The sequence below is a fragment of the Gracilinanus agilis genome, chromosome 5 (genome assembly GCF_016433145.1).
Source record: "Gracilinanus agilis isolate LMUSP501 chromosome 5, AgileGrace, whole genome shotgun sequence".
Lineage (NCBI taxonomy): Eukaryota > Metazoa > Chordata > Mammalia > Didelphimorphia > Didelphidae > Gracilinanus > Gracilinanus agilis.
In genome coordinates, this window is record NC_058134.1 from 120,803,636 (window position 1) to 120,824,587 (window position 20,952).

A 20,952-nucleotide genomic window follows, 5' to 3' on the forward strand; every position below is an offset into this window, starting at 1 on the left:
AAAGTTCATCAATATCCATAAAAGTTTTAACATTCATTATTACACAACCTACGGCCAAGGCCTGTCAACTTCAGCTTTGCAACATTTTTCAAACACATCCTCTTCTTTCTTCTGATACTGTCACCAACCATCCTAGTGTAGGACCTCAACATCTCATTTTTGGACTACTATAAATAGCCAGCGGGTGGGTTTTCCAGTCTCTAGTCTTGCCTCATTCCAATCCATTTATCCTCCATCCAGTCCCCAAAGTGATCTTCCTGAAGCATAGGTCTGACCATGTGACCTTCATTCTCCATAAATTCCAGTGACTCCCTATCATTTCCAAGGTCAAGTACAAAATCCTCTCCCTAACATTCAAAGCCCTTCATAACCTAACACCCAACAACCTTCCAGTCTTCTTATACTTTCCCCTTTGCCATATACTTTTTGATCCAGGGATACAGGCCTCCTTGAACAAGACAATCCATCTCTCAGGTGCAAGTATTTTCCCATGCCTGGAATGCTTTCCCTCTTTATCAACATCTCCTGGTTTCCTTCAAGTCAATCAATCAATCAACATTTATTAAGTATCTTCTATTTTGCAGGCACTATGCTAAGTCCTGGGATACAAAAAGAGGCAAAATACAGTCTCTACCTCAAGGAGCTCACACTCTAGTGGGAAAAATAGGAAACAATAAAAACAGGGAGGTACCAGAATTAGAAGGTTGAGAACAATTTCTAAAAGATGGGATTTTAGTGGTCCACATAGCTAGTAGCAGAAGTCTTCCTGAATCTGTATCACCTAACTGCCTACACTGACTTATTTTATCTTATGCTGGATTATGTGAAGTCCAGCAAGTGAGACAGATGAGTAACAATGGCCAAGTGATGCTCACAATAATAGTGAAACCATCTAGGTACGGTAAGGTAGTGTTCCTGGGGGTTTTTCTCTTATCTTTACTGCATATAAACCGGGCTGCTGGGAAAAGCTGTTAAATAGATGTTGTGCATTTTGGAATGTTCTGAACCCTGGGAGACTACATCTCCCAGGACTCTTTGCCTCAACTTCCTCAGACACATTTCACTTCCTTTGTGGGAGGTGTCTGAGAAAGTATAAAAAGAAGAGACAATGTGGGTTTTGGCGTCTTTTCCCCCCAGGAGAGCCCTTTTCTCCCCAGGGCACCTTTTTCCCCAGAGAGTCTTTTACTCTGGAGCGCCTTTTGCCCCTGAGTTCTTTGATCCCAGGTAGCTGCTGGAGATCTAATTTTCCCTGGCTTTCCCAAACCTTTCTTTTCCTAACCCAAATAAACCCAGTTTAATATCCCTGGAGTCTAGCCTGATTTTGTTCTGCTCTGTCAGTCTAAAAGGCTCTGGTCAATTCCTTACCGGGGTTGGGGGTGGGGAGTGGGGCACCCAGCTTCCTTCCATTTCTCATCCTTTCCCTTTTTACCTTTCCCTCTTGGACTTCAATCATGTTTACGAATTCCAGAGGCCAAACATAGTACAAGCATGGCACAAAATTAATGAGTTCAAAACATGTACCTTAATTTTCAAGTAAAAATTTCACACCTTTTTGTTTCTTTTAAAAAAAATCTGACTAGAAATAAATGAAGCTTTCAAAACTCAAACAATCCACAAATGATAAGATGGTGCAGGAGATACAAGACTAGACCTGGAACCAGGAAGACCTGTGTTCAAATGTAGCATTAGATAGTGACTAGCTGTGTGGTCCTGGGTCAGTTACACAACTACTGTCTGTTTCAGTTTGCTTCTCTGTAAAATGGAGGTGAGAATAAATAGCACCAACCCCCAGGGTTCTTGTGAGGATAAAATGAGTTAATATCTGTAACGCACTTTGCAAATGTTAAAGAACTACATAAACACTAACTATTCTTTTCCTAAGTTGGCAGAAAATTGTTTTCTTTTTGAAAAATTATAAGAAAGATTTAGCTGAGTAACTGAATTTCAGCATATACATATATATATATATATATATATATATATATATATATATGTGTATATGTATACATAACCATAAAGACACACATAATAATAAAATGCCATCATCCCAAGTGTTTGGAATCATTTCCTTTTCCATATGGTAAAATCAAACTATTTTAATTTTAATCATTTGAACCATTAAAATACTATAAACCTCAATCTACTTTCAATAAGTAAGTATTCAGCCTCAATGCAGGGCTCTTCATTACCAAAATGTTAACTGATAGCTCCTAGACCAAAGGCCTCCTTTCCACAGCACCTGCCTGAGCTTGGGACAGAAACTGTCTCAATAATATCTGGCAGAACACCAAAATCTTGTCCCTCAGTCTGTACTGCATTACTAGGCACAAGCCTGGGAAACAAAAGCCCCTGACACCCAAAGCCAATCCCATCAGGGCCATGCAATGAACTTTACCCAAGTAACCCCACTTTGACCAACAGAGGCAACACAGATTACCTCATTCCAGACAACCAAGTTCTAAGAGACTGCCCCCTTCTCCGCTATGGTGGAGAACCCTAGCTATCCACTGGTCTCAGGCTCCCCCCCTTGCTATTCTCCCCAACCCATTACCACTTCGGATGCCATCGGCCTCTTATTCACCTTTACCCACTCCTTTCCTCTAAGTAAACTTTGCTCTATCACTTCTCTATTGGGTCTCATTAGTTGTGGGTCGGGACATCAATAAAATGAAGTCTGCTTGCAAATAAAACTTGAGCCACCAAATTTGCATCAGCTTCTCACATACTTATTAATGTCCCTTGATCCAATGCCCTCATTCTAAAAATTCCCATCTCACTGAATTAAAAGCCACATAATCATATTAAAAACAAAGATTACTTTTTTCCACCAAGTTTTCATGAAAAATCATCCAAAAAAGGGAAAAAAGTTTAAAAATTATATGTAATATAATTTTGCATGTAAATTTATGTAAATTTCTTTGTGAATATAAATTTCTTAGGCCATGTGCTGATGCTTATTTTTACAGCTTTTTTTTTTTTCAGGCAATCTAAAAATTTCTTCTTTAGTTCCCAATTAAGTATTACCCACCATACTTATGCATCTTGGTGAAAAGTACAGTAATGTTTGAATGAAATTAATATACTGTTTGTTACACTAAAATTCTCAGGTATAACCCTTCTTTCCCTCTCTGGATTAGGGAAAGTATCATTTGACAAAAAGATATTTTTAAAAGGAAGAAAAAGAAATTAATATATTAAAATTAACTCATTTTTAATAAAATTTTGCTACCCAGAAATAATGCTTACCTGTCTGAACATCGATAACCATTTGATGTCCACCTCTCATTCCTGGTCTGCTATCTTCTCCATCACCTAGAGTGATAAGGAGAATCAATAACATGAAAATCTTTCACAATTTCTTTACTTAATTAATTTGGAATGTTTTTCCATGGTTACATGATTCATGTTTTTTCCCTCCCCCCCTTCCTGAGCTAATGAGCAATTACACTGGGTTATACATGTATTTATGTTCAAAAACCATTTTCATATTATTAATATTTGCAATAGAGTGATCATTTAAAGTCAAAATCCTCAATCATATCCCCATCGACCCATGTGATGTTCATGTTTTTCTTCTGCGTTTCTACTACCACAGTTCTTTCTCTAGATGTGGAGAGCATTCTTTCTCCTAAGTTCCCCTGGATTTTCCTGGATCATTGCATTGCTGCTAATAGAGAAGTTCATTATGTTCGATTATCCCTCAGTATATCAGTCTCTGTGTACAATGCTTTCCTGGTTCTGCTCCTTTCTCTCTGCATCTATTCCTGGAGGTCTTTCCAGTTCACATGGAATTCCTCCAGTTCATCATTCCTTTCAGTACAATAGTATTCCATCACCAACAGATACCACAGTTTATTCAGCCATTCCTCAATCAATGGATACCCCCTCATTTTCAAATTTTTTTTTTTTGGCCACTACGAAGAATGTAGCTATAAATGTTTTTGTACAAGTCTTTTTTCTTATTATCTCTTTGGGGTGGAAAACCAGCAGTGGTATGGCTAGATCAAAGGGCAGGCAAGCTTTTAAATTCCAAATTGTCTTCCAGGATGGCTGGACCAATTCACAACCTGACCAGCAGTATATTAGTGTCCTAATTTTGCCACAATCCCTCCAGCATTTATCATTTTCCTTTGCTGCCATACTGGCATGTCAACTAGGTGTGAGGTGGTACTTCACCATTGTTTTGATTTGCATTTCTCTAATTATGAGAGATTTAGAACACTTTTCATGTATTTATTGATAGTTTTGATTTCTATATCTGAAAACTGCCTATTCATGTCCCTTTACGATTTATCAATTGATTTTTTTAATACAATTGATTTAGCTCCTTATAAACTTGAGAAATAAAACCTTTGTCAGAGGTTTTTGTTATAAAAAGATTTTTTCCCAACTTGTTGCTTCCCTTCTGATTTTTGTTGTATTGGTTTTGTTTATACAAAACCTTTTTAATTTAATGTAATCAAAATAATTCACTTTACATTTTGTAATATTCTCTATCTCTTCTTGGTCTTAAATGCTTGTTTTACTCCTGATCTTATTGGGAAGGCTTCTAATTTATCCCCACTGCATATGATGTCTGTTGATGCTTTTAGGTATATATTGTTTATTATTTTTAGGAAAGGTCCTTCTATTCCTATACTTTTCAGTGTTTTCAATAGGAATGGATGCTGTATTTTGTCAAAGGCTTTTTCAGCATCTATTGAGATAATCATGTGATTTTTGTTTGTTAGACTGTTGATATGGTCAATTATGTGGATGGTTTTCCTAATGTTGAGCCATCCTTGCATTCCTGGTATAAATCCCACCTGATCATGGTGGATGATCTTCTTAATTACATGCTGGAGTCTCTTTGCTAGTATTCTATTTAAGATTTTTGCATCTATGTTCATTAGGGAGATTGGTCTGTAGTTTTCTTTCTCTGTTTTTGATCTCCCTGGCTTTGGAATCAGTACCATATTTGTGTCATAAAAGGAATTTGGTAGGACTACTTCTTTGCTTATTATATCAAATAATTTGTATAGTATTGTGATTAGTTGCTCTTTGAATGTCTGATAGAATTCACTTGTGAATCCATCAGGACCTGGCGATTTGTTCTTAGGGAGTTCTTTGATGGCTTGTTCAATTTCCTTTTCTGATATGGGATTATTTAGGTATTCTATTTCTTCTGCCGGTAATCTAGGCAATTTATATTTTTGTAAATATTCATCCATATCTCCTAAATTGTTATATTTGTTGCCATATAATTGGGCAAAATAGTTTTTAATGATTGCCTTAATTTCCCCTTCATTAGAGGTGAGGCATCCCTTTTCATCTTTGATACTGTCAATTTGGTTTTCTTCTTTCCTTTTTTTTTTATTAGATTGACCAGTACTTTGTCTATTTTATCTGTTTTTTCAAAGTACCAGCTTCTAGTCTTATTTATTAATTCAATAGTTCTTTTACTTTCGATTTTATTAATTTCTCCCTTGGTTTTTAGTATTTCTAATTTAGTTTTCATCTGGGGATTTTTAATTTGCTCGCTTTCTAATTTTTTGAGTTGTATGCCCAATTCATTGATCTCTGCCCTCCTTAATTTGTTAATATATGCACTCAAGGATATAAATTTCCCCCTGAGTACTGCCTTGGCTGCATCCCACATAGTTTGGTAGGATGTCTCATCATTGTCATTTTCTTCAATGAAATTGTTGATTGTTTCTATGATTCCTTCTTTGACAAATTGGTTTTGAAGAATCATATTATTTAATTTCCAATTAGTTTTTGATTGTCCTGTCCAGGTGCCCCTACTAATTATTATTTTTATTGCATTATGATCTGAGAAGGTTACATTTATTATTTCTGCTCTTTTGCATTTGTTTACAATGATTCTATGCCCTATAACATGGTCAATCTTTGTGAATGTACCATGTGCAGCTGAAAAGAAGGTGTATTCCTTTTTGTCCCTATTTATTTTTCTCCACATATCAATTAAATCTAATTTTTCTAGGACTTCATTCACCTCTCTTACCTCTTTCTTATTTATTTTTCAGTTTGATTTATCTAGATCTGAAAGAGGAATATTTAGATCTCCTACTAGTATGGTTTTATTATCTATTTCTTTCTTGAGCTCTGCCAGTTTCTCCTTTATGAATTTGGATGCTATACTACTTGTTGCATACACATTGAGCAGTGTCATTTCCTCATTGTTTATACTGCCTTTAATCAGGATGTAATGACCTTCCCTGTCTTTTTTAATCATATTTGTTTTTACTTTGGCTTTGTCAGAAATCATAATAGCCACTCCTGCCTTCTTTTTCTCATTTGATGCCCAAAAGATTTTGCTCAAGCCCTTAACCTTAAACTTGTGTATGTCTACCCGACTCATATGTGTTTCTTGTAGACAACATATGGTAGGATTTTGGTTTCTGATCCACTCTGCTATTTGCTTCCGTTTTATGAGAGGAATCATCCCATTCACATTCAGAGTTATAATTATCAGTTGTGCATTTGCTGACATTTTCATATCCTCCCCTATTCCTACCCCCTTTTTCTTATACTATTTCCTTTTAAATCAGTAGTTTGCTATTGAGCCGCTATCCCTTATCCCCTCCCTTGATTAACTTCTCTTTCTACCCCCTCCCTTGTTATTCCCCTCTTTTTATTTTTAAAGGCCTAATGAATTCCCTCCCCCTTCTTCTCCCCTCCCTTTTTTGACCTCCCCACTCCCCTGCTCCCCTTGGTTTATCCCTTCTAACTTTCTCAGTAGGGTTAGATAAGAGATAATAATAATGGATAATATAGCTACTCTTCCCTCTCTGGGTTGATTACACTGAGAGTAAGGTTTAAATATTACCTCTTAATGCTCTCTTCCTCTCCTTCTAATTTGTATTTGTCCCCTCCCCTTCCCATAACCTCTTTGTGTGTAATAGAATATTCTATTTTTCTTATTCACTCAAGTTTCTCTTGGTGTCCCCTACTATTTGCCCCCCTCTTTCCCACCCCCATGTCATCTTAGACCATTTAGTATTCTGTCCTCTCCTTATGAATTATTCTTCTGATTGCTATAATAGTGAATAGAGTTCACTACAGAGAATTATACATAGCATTTCTCCACATAGGAATACAGATAATTAGAACTCACTGAGGCCCTTAAAGAGGCAAATTTAAAAATTATGAGTTTTCTTTCTTTCCCCTCTGTTTCTTATTTACTTTTTCATGTTTCTCTTGATTTTTGTGGTTGGATATCAAACTTTCCATTCAGTCCTGTCTTTTCTGTGCAAATACTTGGAAATCTTCAATTTTGTTGAATGCCCATACTTTCCCCTGGAAGTACATAGTCAATTTTGATGGGTAGTTGATCCGTGGTTGAAGGCCCAGTTCTCTTGCCTTTCTGAATATCATATTCCAAGCCTTGTGGTCTTTTAGAGTGGAGGCTGCCAGATCCTGTGTGATCCTGATTGGTGCTCCTTGATATCTGAATTGTCTCTTTCTGGCTTCTTGTAAGATTTTTTTCGCTTACTTGGAAGCTCTTGAATTTGGCTACTATATTCCTGGGGGTTGTCTTTTCTGGGTGTAGTGTAGAAGGTGATCTATGGATCCTTTCAATGTCTATATTGCCCTCTTGTTGTAGAACTTCAGGGCAATTTTGCTGAATTATTTCTTTTAGTATGGAGTCCAAATTTTTATTAATTTCTGCTTAGTCAGGAAGACGGATGATTCTCAGATTGTCTCTCCTAGACCGGTTTTCTTGGTCTGTCACTTTCTCATTGAGATATTTCATGTTTCCTTCTATTTTATCAGTCTTTTGACTTTGTTTTCTTTGTTCTTGCTATCTTGAGAGATCATTACCTTCTAATTGCTCAATTCTAGCCTTTAGGAACTGGTTTTCGGTTATAATCTTTTGGTTTTCCTTTTCAATCTGGTCATTTCTGGTGTTCAATTTGCTCATGAGTTCATTTGATTTCTGAGCCTCACTTTCCAATTGCAAAATTCTGCCTTTTAAACTGTTATTTTCTTGCCAGATCTCTTCCATCTTTCTCATCATCTCTGAATTGAACTCTTCAATAGCTTGTGACCAGTTTTCATTTTTGGGGGGAAGGTTTGGATATGATTACTTGTTTGTTCTCCTCTGCTGTTTGCTCTGTTGTCTGGCTTTTCTCTGTGTAAAAGTTGTTGAGTGTTACCGATTTCTGCTTGATAATCTTTCTCTTCTGGGGTTCCCGATTTTGGCTTGCCATTGTTGTTAACCCAGCCCCTTCTCAGCTTTATCCTCACACTCAGGGTCTATCTGCACTCTCTAGGCTCCTGAAGTCTCAGGTCTCGTTGTTCTCGGGGTCAAGCCTCCTGGTGGTCCTCCAGGTCTTCCCCTCTGCCCGAGGCTCCTTCAGCAGTTTCAGGGCGCTGCTTCCACAGCTGTGGTCCCGTCTGCTCAGGATCCCCACTAGAGGTCCAAGCCTGCGCTCAAGATCCTTGTCCGCGCCTAAGTCAAAGCCTTCACCTGGGCCAGCGCTCAGGGTCTGTATTCAAAGTCCGTGTGCGTTCTTTAGCCTCTTGGGGTCCTAAGTCCTGCTGCTCTCAGGAACAGGCCCTAGAGCTGCCAATGACTTAATGGGTGTCCCAAACCTACTTTAACTCTTGTGCGCTGGCCTTGGAGCTGTACATGGTATGGGCGATGGGAGAGGGTCTTCCTCCGCTCACGTTTTAATGAGAGCTGTTTCACCCTTTTATAGCGTGGAAATACCCCAATTCCACATACTTTCAATGCTGCACCCTGTTGTGGGGTCCCTTCGTTCATCTGGATTTGTTTTTATGTCTCCTTGAGGAGTGCTATATGCTTCGGTTAGGAGAGATCAAGCAGCTGCTCCTTACTCTGCCGCCATCTTAACCCGGAACTCACTTTCTTTTCTCTCCTTTTTGAACTCAAAGCACATGTTAACCAGTATTAAAAAGTTTTTTTTATTTTTCAGTAAGGTAAGTTTTAAAAATGTCCATTAACCTTACTGTCCCTACATATACAAAAAGCTTTAGACTATAGAAATAATGCCATTGATTATTATAAAAAAAAAAATTATGGGACTTTGCTTAATGATTCCGTCTGATTCCAGGAGAAGGGAATACAAAAAGAGCCATTGCACAATGCCAAAGAAGTATAAAGCTAACCTGCATGGTACCTATCAAGCACAAGATCAAAGAGACCAAATCCCAGTGGAATTGATGAAATTTTGAGTCAAGACAAGAGGACTTGAACTTGTTCAAGAGTGTAGCTATTTTGACATATGTCAGAGGGAGGACTTCCCTGAACCACATTCTAAAGAAGCACCTCACTTTGGCTGCCATATTGGGCTCCAGTATCACTTAGAGAAAAAGGTAAAATTAGACCAGAAAATGCTATTTCCAATTTGCTGCTAATAATCTAGTCCCTTTTCTGTCTTTCATAGTGTGGCAAACTTCCTGTAGTCCTGGCTACTGATTGGCTAAGGACATAATTACATAAATCACTTTAATTGGGCCCTGATTCAAGGATCTGTTATAGATTTGTTTTTCCTTTACTTAGAATTTTTAGACATAAGACTTGGGTGTTTTATATTTTATCCACAAGTTATTTTTTCTGTTTTATTTGGATTTTTCAATGTTTTTGATTTTCTTTTGCCAATTGATTCATATACCTCATAACTCAGCCATGTATCCCTGAGTGATCCCTGTGTTCATCACCATCCTCCTCAGGGAAGAATGTATTATTATTCTATAATGCAAAGTTTAAATTCTTTGTAGAGTAATTTTAGGATAAGAAACTTGCTACTTCCAGAATCCAGAAAGTAAACTGTTTGGAGAAGGCACCATGAAGATGCCTGCAAAGACCACACCTTGCACCAGAAGATCCAGAGTCAATTTTGCAATGTGGTGATTTAAAGTGTGGAGGGTTAAATGCATTTGTTTTGTATGTATACTCTTATGCCAAAGGAGACTGCCCCGTAATTGGCTTTTTGTCAATGCACCTCACAATCATTGGTTTTGTTCTCTTTTCTCTTTACCCCCAAATTATTGTAGTTTTAACTTATGTTTAAAATGATCCCTTTGGGGAGACTGGTCTCCCAAAAAGGATTACAGGAGGGAATGTATGATTGGAAATCTTGTACCTTTGAACTACATTATCCAGGAGCCCACTGAATTCCTGTCATTAAATGCCAACGTAGACAGGAGATAAATTCAGTGTATTTCCGTGTCTAGTTTTTTCTTTACTTCCTATGAGGGCAGCTGTGAACACAGGACTTTTGATCAGGTAGATTAGTTTGGTCACATGGTTTTATTTTGTTATCGTATTCCTTTACTTCTAGTGATTATTAATAAATCTCATAAAAATATATTAGAAGTTAATATAAATTCATTTTAATTTTTATACTATGTTATAAAAATAAGTGCTTTGAATTTTCAATCACAATACTTAAGTTGGTTGCTAAAAAAAAATTCTATTCCATTCCACCACCAATTTAAGAATTATGGTTCATTTGATTAATCTTTTAATGCTGTCATAGATAAATGCTTCATTATGGCGTGAAGATACCCTTGGGCTCTCAAAGGTTATGGGAACAAAAAGGATCCTATGGCAGGTTCTACATAAAAATAAGATATATAGATTAAGTGACTAAATATGTTGGTTACGGTCAATTTTTTTCTTCTGCCAATGGAACTCATGAAGACAGTCCACTAAATAATGGAGGAATTATAATCTAAGCTGATTGTGTGAAGTAAATATTTAGGAGACCTTGATCCTGCACACCCTAGTAGTATATCTTATGGTCTGACAGCAGGATCCTCTGGCATCCCAGTGTCAGGATTAGCATCCCAGCATCCTGGCGCAGGCATAATGTTACAAGTGTTTGAAAGCCATTGGCCTACGATCCTGTGGTGGGAGGAGCTACAGTTTTGGAATGCCACAGGGAGAAGCTGAGGTCTCTTTTCTCTGGACCTGGCTCTTGAACTAACTCAACCCCTGGGGCTGATACTGCCCTCTTATCTGCTTTCTTATCTCACTGGGCTATCTCTGACAAGCAGCAGCATGGAGTGCCAACTGCAATGGAGGATTGGATCTTACCTCAAGTTAGAAAGGCTGAAAATCCTTTTTCTCTCTTTTTTTCCTCTTTACTAATAAATGCTTACAAATTTAGTAACAAGCCTCCACATTAATTTTTATTCATAACACTAAGCAATAATGTCACAAATTCATGATGTACTTAATTATCTAAATAGTAATATGTAAAATAGTGAACTATATTTTACTATGATTCTTATGCTCACCACTAAGCTTAATGGCAAGGTTTAAACATGCAAACTGAAATATTTCCCCGAAGGTGTCAATGGGTAGATGATCAAAGAGGGACATAATTAGAAAAGAATGTTTGTGGGTCAGCTGGTAGCTCAGTGGATTGAGAGCCACACCTAGAGACAGGAGGTGTTGGGTTCAAATTTGGCCTCAGTCAATTCTAGCTGTGTAACCCTGGGGGGCAAGTCACTTAACCTCCACTGCCTAGTCTTTACTACTCTTTTTCCTTGGAGCTAATAAATAGTACTGATTCTAAGATGGAAGGTAAGGGCTAAAGAAAAGAATTTTTTGTAAAAGCAAAAGTCATCCCAGATCAAATGAGGAATGGTTGAATAAATTGTGATCCATGAATACAATAGAATGTTACCTGAGAATAAGAAACAATAAACATGGAGAACTTAGAGAAACAGAAAACTTTATATGACATGACATGGAATATAGTAAGTAGAATAAGGAAAACAACATGATATGAAAACCATTTCAATGAAAAGAAAAAAAAAGAACTACTATAATTTTATTGAGCAAGATTGACCCCAAAGAAGAGCTAAATATGCATAATTTGCTATGTATTACAGGAGGAAAAGATACACTCAAAAATAATGTAGTTTAAAAAAGAGAGAAAATTATCAATAATAATCTAATTGAAAGGCAGCAACTAGGTGGCTCAATAGAGAATCTAGACTGTAAATGGGAGGTTCTGGATTCAAATCTAACTTCAGAACTTCCTAGCTATATGACCAGGAACAAGTAAATTAACCCCCCCTCCACTGCATAGCCTTTAGCTCTCTTCTGCCTTAGAATGGACATTGAAGGTAAGAGTTTTGTTTTTTTAATCTAATTTTAAAAAAGCAATAATAAAGATAAGATCAAACATTTTAAAAGGACAAAAATTCTCCATTAAAAGGGCAAATAATACTATTCACTATATGAATTTTAACTAATCTCAATAAATAAAATTTTAAATAGATGAAAATACAATGTCTATTTCCATTGAGTCAAGAGATTATTATAGTATCTCGTGTAGCTTTTGACTAGGAATCTAACAACTTGGGAGTTCTATTTTCAACTTGTACAAAAATTTAAATATATAGGACTGATGCAGAGTGAAATAAGCAGAATCACGAAAAAATTGTACACAGTAGCAGCAATATTATGGAATGATCAAATGTGATACTTAGCTACCTACTCTCAGCTATACAATAATCCAGGACAATTCTGAGGGACTTAAGACAAAGAATGTTATCTACCTCCAGAAAAAGAACTGCTGAAGTGAGAATGCAGATAAAAGGATATGATTTTTCAATTATTTATTTGGGCTTATGCTTTTGGATTTTGGTTTTCTATGATTACTTACAACAATGAACGATATGGAAATGTTTTGCATAATAATATATGCAGAACCCAGATCAAATCACCTGCCAGCACTGGGAGAGGGAAGTTAAGGGATAGAGGGAGATAAGTTAAATCATGTAACTTAAGAAAACTTGTTTATAAATGTGTTATTACATGTAATCCGTAAAACAAACAAACAAAAAAAAACATTTTTTTATTTTAATATATGATTTAACAAGTCAGTCCCCAGTTTCAGCTTTTTAGGGTTATATGAGTTTCTCATCTATATCATAGGAGGTCCTGGACAGAAGGATGACAAGTCAGTTTTTAATCCCTAAGAAATAAGATAGGTGACTGAAAAATGTCAGACAACTTCTATTCAAGGCTGATCACCCAGAAAAACCTTCTCTTCCTTTTACCAGTTTTAAGAATTTTTCATCTCATTATTGTAGAAGAACTAGACAGAAAGACAAGGAAGGTAAAGCTTCAACTGGTCAGTTTTTCTGTCTTTGGTACAGGAATGGCATAGGTGACTACAAAAAAAAGGTTATATTAATCTTTTTTGGCACTCCTATGAATCTCTTTTGTCCATGTTACTACTATATTCTAGTAATGTGATGGAAGTTTTTATTTATAACATGGGCTAAAATGAGTGAATGCACCAGTATGAAAATGCAACAAGAAATCTTTTAAGTAAATCCTTTACCACTATTAAAAAACACAGCATATTTGGGTAAGCACTAGTTATAGGAAGATAGTGCCTTTTCTGCCCTGTCCATTTAAATACTTACTGTTAAAACTTTTTTATATTCAAAGGTTTCCTATTGTGTCAAATTGCAAAGATAGATGCATTTAAATAAAAGCATTTAAATTCTGAAATGTCCAACTCACCTTTAGTGCTTTTGGGGATGATCTGACTCCACCGTGGCTTATATTCCTGTTGACTGATATACTGGTTGAACAAACCATCTGTAAATGTGAAAAAAAAAATCCTCCTTAACTTGCTTATACTTTTATATTATTAAAGTAGAATGGATAAGAATTTAAAAGTCTGTATTAAGCAAAATTGCTATTCTAGATTTTCTCCACAGGAATACATAATATAAAACATATAACATGTCAGTCAATTTAGTGACATATTTTCACAAAATATGTCTCATTTCATTTTCCATGCCATCCCAAATAAAATGGTACTACATTAGTTGCCATAATCATTCAAAAACTTTGCATGAATGGCAGCTCATATCAAAGTTGGTATGCATCTCATTACTGTGGCACCTGTTAGTTACAAATTTGTTGCCACATTTAAATTAGGAGGAAAAAGACAAGTATGATCAAATAGCAAAATGGTCTAACTTGATTTCTGGAGGGGAAAATAAATACAAATAAACATGGGTGAGGGGTGGGGGGATGCAATTTTATACTTAAGAGTTGCCAAACAGAAAAAGAAAAAAAATAATTAGGAATAATATGAATAAATACCTATAGAGTAATAGATAATTGGATTTCTTTTCTTTTCTTTTCTTTTCTTTTTAAACCCATACCTTCTGTCTCAGAATTGATACTAAATATCAGTTCCAAGGCAGAAGAGTGATAAGGGCTAGGCAATGGGGGTTAAGTGACTTGTCTGGCAAATAGCTAGTTAGTGTCTGAACCCAATTTGAAGCCAGGACCTCCTGTTTCTAGGCCTGTCTTCTCAAATCACCGAGCCACCTAATCATGCTCTGGGTTAAGTTTTAATATGATTTTCACTCAACATATGAATCCAGGGTCTGGAGAGCATGTGATTATTACTAGAAACATTTGATTGAAATATTTCACTGGCAACTTCTCAGCTCCCTTCCTCATTTCCAATTTACTTTTTCTAATTAAGGCCTAGATTATATCCAAACCGAACTACTGCCTCCTCCAACAAAAAAAAGTACAGGATACTCCTGACAGAAGGCCAAATATAGGTCACTGGATCAGAGCTAGAAATGGACTGAGAAATCCTTTAATCTATTCTCACTTAATAGATAAAGAATATGAGGCCCAGAGAGGTTAGAAAATAACTGATCAGACTTTGAACTTTGGTTTTCCCACTCCAAACTCAATAATTTATGTAATGCTACTTATTATATTATATCACATTGTATAAATTATTTCCCCTTACTGGTTCATAAATTTCTCAACTTTAAAATGAGGTGATTGTATTACATGAACACAAATAACTTCTGGCTTTGAATCCTGTGGAATCTAGAATTCTATATATAATCCTCTAAGATAAGGCTAATTAATAAATATAACATTTAAAAATTTTAATTTATGGCTAATGTGCAGTCAAGGAACTAAGGGAGGGAAACACAAACAAGTACCATGAAGCATGGAAACTGACCTCAAAGAAATCTGAAGAGATCAACTAGCACACAGGTTCTTTTTTTTCAAAAATTTTATTTAATTGATTAATTTAGAATATTTTTCCCTGGTTACAAGATTAATGTTCTTTCTTTCCCCTCTCTCCAACCCCCTCCCATAGGCGAGGCTCAATTCCACTGGGTTTTACATGTGTCGTTGATCAAGACCTATTTCCATATTATTGATATTTGCACTAGGGTGGATCGTTTAGTCAGTATCCCCAATCATATCCCCATCAACCCAGGTGATCAAGCAGTTGTTTTTCTTCTGTGTTTCTACTCCCAGAGTTCTTCCTCTGAATGTAGAGAGCGTTCTTTCTCTTAAGTCCCTCAGCCTTGCTCTGGATCCTTGCATTGCTGCTAGTAGAGAAGTCAGTTATCTTTGATTGTGCCACATTGTATCTGTATCTATATTCTTCTGGCTCTGCTCCTTTCACTCTGCATCAATTCCTGGAGGTCATTCCAGTTCACATGGAGTTCCTCCAGTTCATTATTCCTTTGAGCACAATAGTATTTCATCGCCAACATATACCACAATTTGTTCTGCCATACCCAAATGAAGGGCATACTCTCTTTTCCAATTTTTTAGTGCACAGGTTCTTAAGCTTCTCATGTGTATAGTTAATTTTTGGCACTGTGATCAAACATGTAGACTTCTTCTTAGAACAATATTTTCAAATGCATAAAATAAAATAATAGGATTACAAAGGAAGTAAATCATAATAAAATATGGTAATATCAAAATAGTAAAAGATAAATTCAAGGACCTCAAGATGAGAATATCTGATCTAGTCTAATTCCTTTATACGATTAGGGAAAAAAAGGTAAAGGACACAGAAACAGTGAATCAAATAGAAAACACACAGGGGAGGAATGAAGTGGAAGGAGATCAGAGGGAAAGAGATTTATTAAAGATACAATTTATACAAGAATAACTAGTTGCCAGACATCTAGGTCATATGAGCAACAAGATGGTGGACTACACATTTTCTTTGATTCCCAAACCTCTCCAAATCAGAATTATGCACCAAAGAAAAGTAATTTCAGCTATTTTCATTATCTAGAACATTCAAAATTCAAAAGAAGGTTTTAAAAGACAAACAAATCTAGGAACTGAAGCTCACTGACCTTAAGTTCACTAAGCATCCCTCCCAATCTACCAGCCTATCACCAACATAGCACCAGCTGACTCAAGAATACATGGACATATATCAGAACCCAAGAATATTTTAGAATTGATAGAGCTCCATTCAACCTCAGACACTTTCTAGCTATGTGACCATGAACAAGTCACTTCACTCTTCCTCAATTTCCTCATCTGTCAAATGAGCAAGAAAAGGAAATAACAAACCATTTCAGTATCTTTATCAAGAAAACACCAAATAGCATCACTAAGAGTCAGACATGCCTCAAACAAATGAACAACATTCCACACCCACTAGAAAACAGAGGAAGGAATTGAATCATGAGCACTAAGGAGCACTGGAGTTCAGGATGCAGCCCAGGGTGCCCTATCTTACAAATCTGGACTTAACAAGAGGACAAAAGATGTATGGTCAATAACAATAAAGAATATGAAAATATTTTTAACTGAAGAAACTTGTTTCTTGAAACACTCCAAAAAGCAGACAATAAGGATGGTTAATAGCACCTGACTGACAGCAGAAAGACTAGTAAGAAATTTCTTAAATATACAAAAAGAGATTGGGGGGGGGGGGGGGGGGGAGGGTTGAAGGTAGAAATTTAGTAGAAGTAATAGTGAAGAGGCAGACAGAGGGCATATAGACAGAACTTGGTGACACCCTGCCCACTGGTGAATGCCTTTTGTGGGACACTACAATATAACATGGGAGTGACCATGAAAGGCAGGGAGGGGAACAGGGGGATAGAGGACTGAGACGTGCCAGTCAAGTCAAGAGCTAACCTTGAGGAGAAGGTGACTTCTTTGTTCTTAGAAAAAGAAGACTTTAAAGTAGATGAGAAGGGAAGAAAGATGGAAGGTAGGAAGGAATTCCACAGATGAATGCTCCTATAGGTAAAGGGAGATGAAAATCTTATACTGCATGAGGCTTTGGGGAATTAGTACCTGAAAAGTCTTTATGTCCTAGAAGGAATGAGTTGGAAGCTCTGAGGACAATTCCAGGTGCAGAGGAGTGGGAGAGCATGGACACACATACGTTCTCAGGCAAATGTAGGGGAAAAAAGCAACAAGAGAAGGTATACATCATTGATGGGCAAGTGTCCTTTCTGACAGCTGCAATAACTGGCATTGTTCTGAGAGATGGGAAAAGGAAATCCATAGCATAAGAATAAATCCTACAAAACAGTAAGAGAAAGGCTGGAATGGGATATCTACCTTGAAAACTTTGATTATAAGAAGAAGAGAGAGAAAAAGGAGTAGTAACCAGATAGGGGTCATGAATCAGAGAATGATCTCTATGAATGGCAGTTTCACTTATAGCCTAAATAAGTTAAAGACATTCAATTGCCTCTCATGCCACTTCACTCTCCAAAAACAACAAAACAAAACAAAAAAACTCAACTGAAAACAGGTTAAGAAATTAACTAGGGCAACTAGATGGTTCACAGGATTGAGAGCCACTGAGAGACTGGAGGTACTGGATTCAAATCTGGTCTCAGATATTTCCTAGCTGTGTGACCTGAGCAAGCCACTTAACCTCAACTATCTTGCCCTCACCAATCTTCTGTTTTGGAACTAATATTTAGTATTGCTTCTAAGTCAGAAGATATGGGTTTAAAAAAAAAAAGAGTAACTTTTAAATTGTTGGATTCCCTATAAACTATTATCCCAAAAGGGCCTGCACTTTTTATCAAGAAATCATGTCGAAACGGCTCAGAGCTATTAGAAACAGAAAATGAGTAAAGGTAGAAATAATTCACCACTCACCTCCTAGAAGAAAATCACAAAGGGTAAAAAAATTCCCTGGAATGTCATTGCGAAAATCTGGAGCTCCTATGTCAAATTAAAAATACAGCAAGCACCCTGAAGTTTCAAAGGGCATGGTCATGATCATACAAAACCTCCCTTCCCCTCATTTTCCTTTCCATTGTAAAAGCTCTTAACTTCTGTGCCTTTTTTATGGGAGAGTTTGATTGATGTGTTGTTTAGAGGGGAATATTGGGAGGTCTCTGGTAGAATGTTCCCTTTATTCTGTCATCTTGGCTTATCCTTTTAGTGGGATGGTTTTGAAAGCAATTTTTTGGATTTAATATTTACTTTTTTTTTTTTTAAACCCTTGTACTTCGGTGTATTGTCTCATAGGTGGAAGATTGGTAAGGGTGGGCAATGGGGGTCAAGTGACTTGCCCAGGGTCACACAGCTGGGAAGTGGCTGAGGCCGGGTTTGAACCTAGGACCTCCTGTCTCTAGGCCTGACTCTCACTCCACTGAGCTACCCAGCTGCCCCCTAATATTTACTTTTTTTAAAAGGCAAGCAGTATGAAATAGTATGGTTTCATAGGGAATGCTCTTTTTTGGTGCTCAAGCTACAAATTTTAAATAAAATTGTAAAAATATAAAAAAAAATTTTAGGAGCCCATGAGCTTCTATCATTGGCCTCAGAAATAATAATTATTTGATCCACTCCTGTTGACAACTTCTCCCTCTTTTAATTCTTAATATGATTAGACTAAATCTTAGGAGATTTATTTCTAAATAGAATAGTGTACAAAGCTAATGGGGGCGTTGGGAGTATTTAGAAGCCATAGAGCTCATAACTAGAATACCACAAAGTATTCTCAAGTAAAAATAAAATTAAGTCAGATATGAACTTATTAATTAGAGATCTCCAACCCAATTTGGACATTTAAACTAACTTGGACATTTTAACGATCTTCTCTGCTTGCTTTTTCACCACTCTATTGTTCTTTTTTCTCTTAACTGTCTCTGTTAACCAATTTGACATGCAATGAGTTTTTTTCAAATTCAGAGAAATTTTCCTAACCTTTCAGGTGGCAACTTCTGCCTAAAACCATAAATTTCTAGTAGTAAGGGTCATGTTTAATTAGGGAAGGTTGGGAACAAGCATTTATTAAGAACCTAATATGTTCCAGGTTGATCTTCACAACAACTCTATGAAGTGCTATTATTATCCATATCTAATAGTTGACTGAGGAAACCAAAGCAGACCTTGCCCAACATATTACATCTAGTCAACGTGTAAGCCCAAACTTGAATTCAACTTTTCTTTACTCAAGGTTCATGCCTTCTAAATCACCAAAGCTTCTAAAAGCAAGTCTTCTCTTTTTATTCTCCTTACAACATAAGTTTTTTTATTACTATTTTTTAATTAAGGAATTGTGAAAAAAATCTGTAAGAATTATTTGCTGCATTCTCAACAAAGAATTAACCACCTTAAATTCCACAAGAATACCCACTTAAAAGTAATGAATACACTTCCGGGTTAAGATGGCGGCAGAGTAGGAAGCAACTCTTGACCTCTCCTGACGGAAGCTCACAAAACTCCTCAAGGGGACATGGGAACAGGTCCAGAAGAGCAGAGGAACCCCACAGCAGGGCACAGCGCGGAGGGTGCGTGGAGTCGAGGCATTTCCATGCTGTGAAGGGGTGAAACAGCTCTCACTGGGTCGAGGGCTGGGCAGCCACCCCACACCCACACCCTCCACGCACAGCACCTGTAACACTGAGGCCAGCTGGAGAGAGGTGGAGCAAGTTTGGGGCACCCATTGAGTCCTTGGCAGCTCCGGGGACTGTTCCTGAGAGCTGCAAGATTTGGGACCCCAGGGGGCCAGGGAACGCACCCGAGATCTGGGCGTGGGCTTGGGGCTCAGAGCGCGGGAGCAGAGCTCGGGAGGGCTCAGAGCGCAGGCTCCGAGGAGGCGTGGGTGGAGGCAGACGGGTGTACGAATGTGGAAGCAGCGCCCTGAGACTTGTAAAAAAACCTCCAGCAGAGGATCAAGGAAGGGGATCCACCAGGGGGCTTGACCGTGGACAGACCCTGAGCGCAAGGATAAACCTGAGAAGCTGCTGGGCTAACGATGGCTACCCAGTCTCAGGAAGTTCAAAAGAGAAAGAATAACAACAAGAAAAAGAAGTCTTTAACACTTGACAACTTTTACACAGAGAAAATCCAGACAACCGAGCAAACAGAGGAGGAGAACAAACAAGCCTCCAGACCCTCCTCAAATAAGGAAAACTCCTCACAAGCTATGGAAGAGTTCAAAACTGAGATTTTGAGGAAAATGGAAGAGATCTGGCAAGAAAATAACAGTTTAAAAGGTAGAATCTTGCAACTGGAAAGTGAGGCTCAGAAACCAAATGAACTGATAAGCAAATTGAACACCAGTAATGACCAGATTGAAAAGGAATACCAGAAGCTTATAGCCGAAAACCAGAAGATTATGGCCGAAAACCAGAAGATTATATCCGAAAACCAAAAGATCATAGCCGAAAACCGAAAGATTATAGCTGAAAACCAGTCCCTAAAGGCTAGAATTGAGCAGCTAGAAGGTAATGATCTCTCAAGACAACAAGAACAAATAAAACAAAGTCAAAAGACTGAAAAAATAGAAGGAAAAATGAAATATCTCAATGAGAGAGTGACAGACCAAGAAAACCGGTCTAGAAGAGACAATTTGAGAATAATTGGTCTTCCAGAAAAACCAGAAATTAATAGAAACCTGGACTCCATACCAACAGAAATAATTCAGCAAAATTGCCCTGAAGTCCTACAACAAGAGGGCAATATAGACATTGAAAGGATTCATAGAACACCTGCGACATTCAATCAAGAAAAGACAACACCCAGAAATATAACTGCCAAATTCAAGAGTTTCTAAGCAAAGGAAAGAATCTTACAAGAAGCCAGAAAAAAACAATTCAAATATCAAGGAGCACCAATCAGGATCACACAGGATCTGGCAGCCTCCACGCTAAAAGATCTCAAGGCTT

At 37.2% G+C, this 20,952-nt stretch overlaps 1 protein-coding gene across 1 annotated transcript in view; it reads right to left on the bottom strand.

Annotated features, from left to right (window-relative positions):
• The window catches only part of MKLN1 (muskelin 1), a 240,632-nt gene that overhangs the window by 90,000 nt on the left and 129,680 nt on the right, over positions 1-20,952 (bottom strand). Inside the window, exons 6-8 of the mRNA XM_044679015.1 lie at positions 19,436-19,847; positions 13,520-13,597; positions 3,247-3,312 (exon numbers count right to left, since the gene is read on the bottom strand). Of these exons, the coding sequence (XP_044534950.1) occupies positions 3,247-3,312; positions 13,520-13,597; positions 19,436-19,847 (556 nt within the window). The remainder of the gene's footprint in view (positions 1-3,246; positions 3,313-13,519; positions 13,598-19,435; positions 19,848-20,952) is intronic.